The following is a 6318-nucleotide window of genomic DNA, read 5'->3' on the forward strand; positions in this document are numbered from 1 at the left end:
TCCTCGATGTAAATGGTCCTACCCGGGACTTTGGCTGAAGTCCCGTTAAAGAATCATTTTACACGTGTAAATAATAAAGCATATATGGAGGAAGCAATTAATTAAGTACAAGTACTATGTACATACAAAATTCGAATATATACAAGAATATATGTAGACGAGGTCCATGAGGACATTTGAAATGTCACTTGTTTGTTTCTAACTTTGGTGATTATAAATTTAATTCAATTTTGTGGTATTTATTCAATATTTCCAAATTATTATTATTATTTTTTTCACAAGATTTCCAAATCAAGATGGTGAATAATGTTGCAGCCTAGTGTTGGCACCACATGGTGTGTTTCTTTATTATGTGGTCCCTTTTAATTTTTGCCTTATTGTTTTAGTATATAAGATTTAGTTCTGGTACCGTATCATTTGAATGTGGTAGTAGTGGAGTTAGCACCATCATGTTAACCCTTGTGATTGTACTATTTCTCAAATTAATGTCACACAGGTTGTTTTTTCTTTTTTTAAGGAATTATGTATATATGTCAATAGGCTAACGTGTGTGTGACCTAAATTGCGTCGATGGCATAATGGGATAGTCCAATGTAGTTTGTGGGCTTAAAATTAGGATTAATTACATTGACATTTCCTTAAATTTGATCAAATATTATACGGAAATATCTTTTTGAAATAATTTTTATTCATATTACAAATGTTTTTCGATCACATCTCAAAAATTACTTTGCAGATGTATCAAACTACTTTTTACATTGTAAAAAAAAAATATTGTTCCCGTTTGACTTTGGTTTGACAGAGTGAAGTGTTATTTGATAATAAAAATGTCATTTCTGCCCTTCATTGTTCCATATGTGATACTGCTTCACATCATGCACATTTCATATTTTTACAACTACATGCTTCATCCTAATACATAATATATTAAGCACAAGCACAGAAAGCCACATGTTTCATCATAATACATAATATATTTAATTTGGAGAACTTTTTCTAATATTATACATATATATAATACTTAAAATTTATATATAATTTATTTAATTTTAAAATATATTTAATATTCACATGCATTTTTGTTTAATGTTAATATTATTATTTAAGTAAATGAATAAATTTGAATTTAAATCTATAATTAAATTTAAAAACATGAAGTTGAATATTATAATTAAAAAAATTCTTAACATATATATTTAAATATATATATTTAAAAATAAAAATAAAATTTATTTAATGTTAACATTATCTGATGCAATTCATGTTTGAATACCACATCATCAACAGAGAACAAAAAAAGTCACTTGAAAATATTCAAGTAAGAACTAACAAATCTGAGTTAAATCAAGTAAGAAATATTATTTTATATGGCATGAACAGAACAAAGTAAAACAAATTAAATTATATTTATCAAAAAAAGAGTAAACTAAATTATTGAATTAGTAACGTATTATACATCGAGCCCATGATCATGAATGATATCAATTTCATCAATTAATTAAGGAATAATGTAAATATGATTTATTGAGTATATAGATACCTGGTGTACTAGCTACTCTTTGTTTTTTTTTTTTTTTGGTTAGTAAGAAACCCATTTTATCATGAAGTGAAGGTATCAAAAGAAGAAGATGGACCATGGGTGATAAGAATTTTTCTTGAAAATATATATCTTTGATTCGTGAATTAGCTTGCTATGAGATTATTACATTTGTAAATGTATATAAATGAAACCTTGTTTTTTTTAGAGGGGAGAGAGAGAAGGGAAATGGAAAAGGCGAGGCCCCATCTAGCAGCCCCCCTTGGGCAGATTGTTAAGAGAGAGAGGGGGTGAGTGCAGTTGGTAGGAGTAATAAAGAGGGCTAAATTGGTCATTTAAGTTATAAAATATTTCGGAATAAATGAAATTAAAAAATTAGGGATGAAGTTGTTTTTCTGTACGTTTTTAACTGTGTCAGTGACGAAAAAATAAAATTGTACACAAGTGAAAGCTATTTTCGAAACATACTTCAGTGTGATATTTGGTCAAAAGATATTTCCGTAATATTTGGCCAAAATTAGTGGGATTGAACTCAACGCACTCCTCTCTCTTATATATATATATATATATATTCAAATTTATATATAGAGGTAATAATATTCTTATAATTTTTTTTAAAATGATTCTTACACCTATTAATTACAATAAATTATTAAATATTTTATTTTAATTGTCCAATTATACAACAAATAAAGAAGTGGAATCCTTCATTTAGTTATTTGGTATAAATAACCAATTAAAAAATAAGTCAGTGTTCGGTGTGAGTATCATGTAAGTAGAATTTATATAACTTTTTATTGTTATTATTTCAACTTAGTACATGCATTGGTGTCTTTTAAATCCACTGTTATGCCCACTATTAAATCTCTATATTGGTTGATGTATAATAATAGAAGGAAATGATTTTTTTCATAAAAATATAATATATAAGAAAATAAAAATTTGGAGCTTTCCTATTGGTTGAAAATAAAATTTGAAGCCTTCCTATCGGTTTGGGGACTGTTTAGTGGCTAACACTTTGTTTGGAACCAATTTTTTTGGGATTTAAAATTAGAATGGAAAAGGAATTACAATATAATTAAAAAAATAAAAAATTGTACCATTTGTAACCGATGGACGTGTGTATAATAATAATGCCTATATGCATCAACTGGCCAATTGACCAAACCTAGAAGAAAAAAACAGAAAAAAAAGGAAAAAGAAAAACCACAAAACATTCCGCCATTAATAGAGTAATTACATAAAACTAATAGATAGGAAATATCCAAAGTTGGAGTAAAATACAATTTCAAATAAAAAAGCAAAGACTGGTCCGTTGTAGTCTGTAGATAATGAGAATTGGAGAAAAGAACCATGAAAAGATGAGGGTTTTTTTAGATACATAAAAAATTTTTAAAAAAAAAAAATGTGTAAGTTTTCAAATTCCCTCAAATCCTTGAATCCTTCCGGTCCAAACATATGAAATTTCTTTCCAAATTTAATTCCAACGAAATCCTCCCATTCCAAAAACGGCGTAAGAAAATCTTTTTATTAAAACCAAGTTTATTAAATAAGGAATGGTTGGATCCGTAATGTGTTGATTCATACTAATGAGACCAAGAAGAAATTTAATACTGTACACTTGTAGACACAGAGCTGCTTAGTTGAGCCGGGGAGGGAGAAAGTTGGGTTGGTCCAATCCATGCGTGTGTTGACCAAGTGGGCCCAAGCCCACATACTTTTAGTGAAGCAAAACAGAAGACAGTCAAGCAAGGGTTTTGTATCATCATCAGGTCGGCGCTAGAGAGAGAAACTGAAGCAAGCAGCACAAAATGGTGTTGGGAGGAGAGAGAAAGGTAGACCGGTAGATCGGACGCTGACCGTTGCTTCAATCTGGTGGTTATTCCCGGCGACGAACTCTAGACATCTACTAGTTGAGGAGGTATGGCTAAGAAGACGAAGAGGGTGAAGCGAGACGAGTTATCACCAACCCTCCCGAACGAGGTCATGGTCGAAATACTATCAAGACTACCTGTGAAGTCTATTGTACGATTTACGTTTATATCCAAGTTTTGGCTCACCATGTTCGCAGATTGTCACTTTGTCAAGCTTCAACTCACACGCTCCAACAACTATAAACTCGTCCTCACACATTCGTTTAACGTTGTTAAGGGAATTTTATTAAGGGTTGACATAGTATAGATTACCGGATATGTTTTATAAATAACTTTAAAAAATTAAATTATAATTTATGCGCTTGTCTATTCTCATAACTGACGACAATGATTTTTGATTTGAAAGCTCGGATGGGCCGATTAAAATAACTTGCTCGCACCTTCTTTGGAATGTGCTTTTGATTAAGCAAAGTTACAAAGTAGTTATGATTTTAATTAATTAATGGAATAACCTAGGTTGTTAAGGCGGTAGTTGTTAACTAAACAAAAAAAAACTAGCCTCAACGTTCAAGTAAAAATAAAAAATAGAAAAAGGAAAAAAAAACAAAAAAACAAAAAATTGGTTTTGTTATTGTTGTAATATATATATATATATATATATATATATGCACTTTTCAGGTTGGAATGCAAATTGATGGCCTCCAATACAAGTCTTCTCACTGGCCTCAAGACATACGAGAAACCCCATGATTGATTTAAGCACAAATTTCGGTTTTGATATAAATTGATAATGAAGCTTTTTAATTTAGTGGATGATCAAGTAATGTTATAGAGAACGACTAAATAGGGTAATCAGAGTAGAGTTTTCAGATTAAATAGGGTAGATTTCTCAAACCAATTCAACAATAACCATTGAACGCATTTACGGGACTTCACACAATTGTTGTAGTTGAAAAAGTCTAGAAAATAAATTTTATTTATTCATTTCAAAATATTTTTTTCCCACCCAATAATATGCGCTTTTTGAAACATTGAACCTAAAAGAAGAAATTAAGAAAATAAAAATGAAATTTGTAAAATTGATCGACTTTCTGTGTATAATTTGAATAGATTTTCACCAAGAAATAATGCATGGTTAACTTCATATTGGATAATATAATGCCTAGTCCGTGTTATGATAACTTTGCTTTTAGCTCATGCTAATCTGAAAATTTTTACTGGCACCAACAATAGGCAAAATAAATAACCCTAATCTTACACGACTTCACACAATTCTTCGGGTTTGATATTGTTGCTAAAGCAGATTGTAAGACTTGGGTGAAACAATGGTCTCCAAACAAGTTACTGCTTCATCCCATTGATCCCAAAATAGGGGAACACTGTAAAACTCCACACGCCTATGTGTTTTCTCTCTTAGATTGCACATAACAAGCTCTGTACGACCAATTGCAAATAAGTCTACATCACCATCATCGTTTGGGAAATCCAGAGGCTTCATGGTATCACAAGAGATGCCAAATTCAAATTTAGTCCAAGTCTCTCTCATGCCGTATTCCTTCATCACCCAGAAAGTGAGGCCACAACAGCTAGCTTCTGATACCAAATAAAGACATCCTTTGACAATTCCAATCAAACCAGGTGTAAATAGCTGTGGTGTTAATATTATATCAGGTAATGGAACATATCCGAATTTCTCCTCATCTAAACTTAGAAAACCCATTTTACTCATATCTTGATTGAACCAGTGGAGTTTTCCATTCAGAAACAACCCACAACTGTCCTCCTGAATTGATAAAGGAGAATCTGAAATCCTTCTCCAGGAATTTGATTTTGATTTTAGTGAATATACACACGTAATAAATTCAGTAGAATAATAAGGGGACAAGATTTGAACAACCTTATAGTCATCATGGGACGCATCATAGCCAAGTCCGCGTGATATTGCAAAAGCATAATTTTCACTTATTAATGGTAAATCTGGCAATCTCTTCACTTCTCTGGTTGATGGATTCACCAAGTATAGCGTACCACGATGACCAGGCTTATAACATAACACCAAGCCACGACAAGAGCCGGCGATCCTCACAAACGCCTTCCGCTCATAATTACAAGGATTAACGATCTCAATTCCTTCAACTTTTACATCATCATCACTCGCTGCTGCTTCAACGATGTCCGTCCAAGACGACACGAAGAGATTCCGCATTGGAATAGGAGGTTCCAAAGAGTACATAGAGTTCAACGAACATGTAAGCACGAGTTTGGAGTTGCTGGATCTTGTCAGGTGAAGCTTGACAAAGTGAGGATTTGTTAACATGGCTAGCCAAGACTTGGATACACACTTGAACCGCAGAATAGACTTGACCGGTAGCCATGACAATATTTCCATCACGAGATCGTACGGAATGATTTGTAATAAATCCTCTCCCTTCCCCCTCTTTGTAGCCATATCTTGTGTTGCTCTCACGCTCCAGCACTTCTCTATTCTTGCCTTTGATGTGTAACTTATTTCTTATGCCGTTAGATTTCACTTCAACGGGGATTTTATGCAGAGCCAAACATGTTTCCTTTTTCTTTTCCAAATAGGATGACGGTATTTTATAATTTTGGATATCCTGATTTATGAAAAAAAAATGTTAATATATTTCTTTCCAACTTCGTTATTTAATAATCATCCTTCTAATTGAAGGATTCTTTTTGTTAGATGACACTACACCAGGTTCACGGGTGTCCTCCTCCTTGTTTATCACGAATTAGGTCCGAAACGTGTGATTTTTTAATTATTATTTTTTCACTTAAAAAAATATAAAATAAATAAATAAATTGCTTGTGACACTATGTTCACGGGTGACAACAAATTGCTTTGATAGTTACTAATAAATCCAGTAATATAATAGGAGTAAATAA

General features: G+C 31.8%; 1 protein-coding gene across 1 annotated transcript; it reads right to left on the minus strand.

Moving 5' to 3' along the window:
* Positions 1 to 4705: 4705 nt before the first annotated feature.
* On the minus strand, positions 4706 to 5860 carry LOC132278011 (F-box/kelch-repeat protein At3g06240-like). Its single transcript, XM_059779844.1, has one exon. The coding sequence runs from the start codon at positions 5858 to 5860 to the stop codon at positions 4706 to 4708; it is 1155 nt and encodes a 384-aa protein (XP_059635827.1).
* Positions 5861 to 6318: the final 458 nt, after the last annotated feature.

Source organism: Cornus florida, unplaced genomic scaffold (assembly GCF_030987335.1).
Source record: "Cornus florida cultivar Cherokee Brave unplaced genomic scaffold, ASM3098733v1 CherokeeBrave_3.0.0_Hap2_Chr10, whole genome shotgun sequence".
Taxonomy (NCBI): Eukaryota; Viridiplantae; Streptophyta; class Magnoliopsida; order Cornales; family Cornaceae; genus Cornus; species Cornus florida.

What these genes read in the sequence shown, in the direction of transcription:
- LOC132278011 (XM_059779844.1), bottom strand. Translation starts at nt 5,860, where the DNA reads ATGGCTACAAAGAGGGGGAAGGGAGAGGATTTATTACAAATCATTCCG.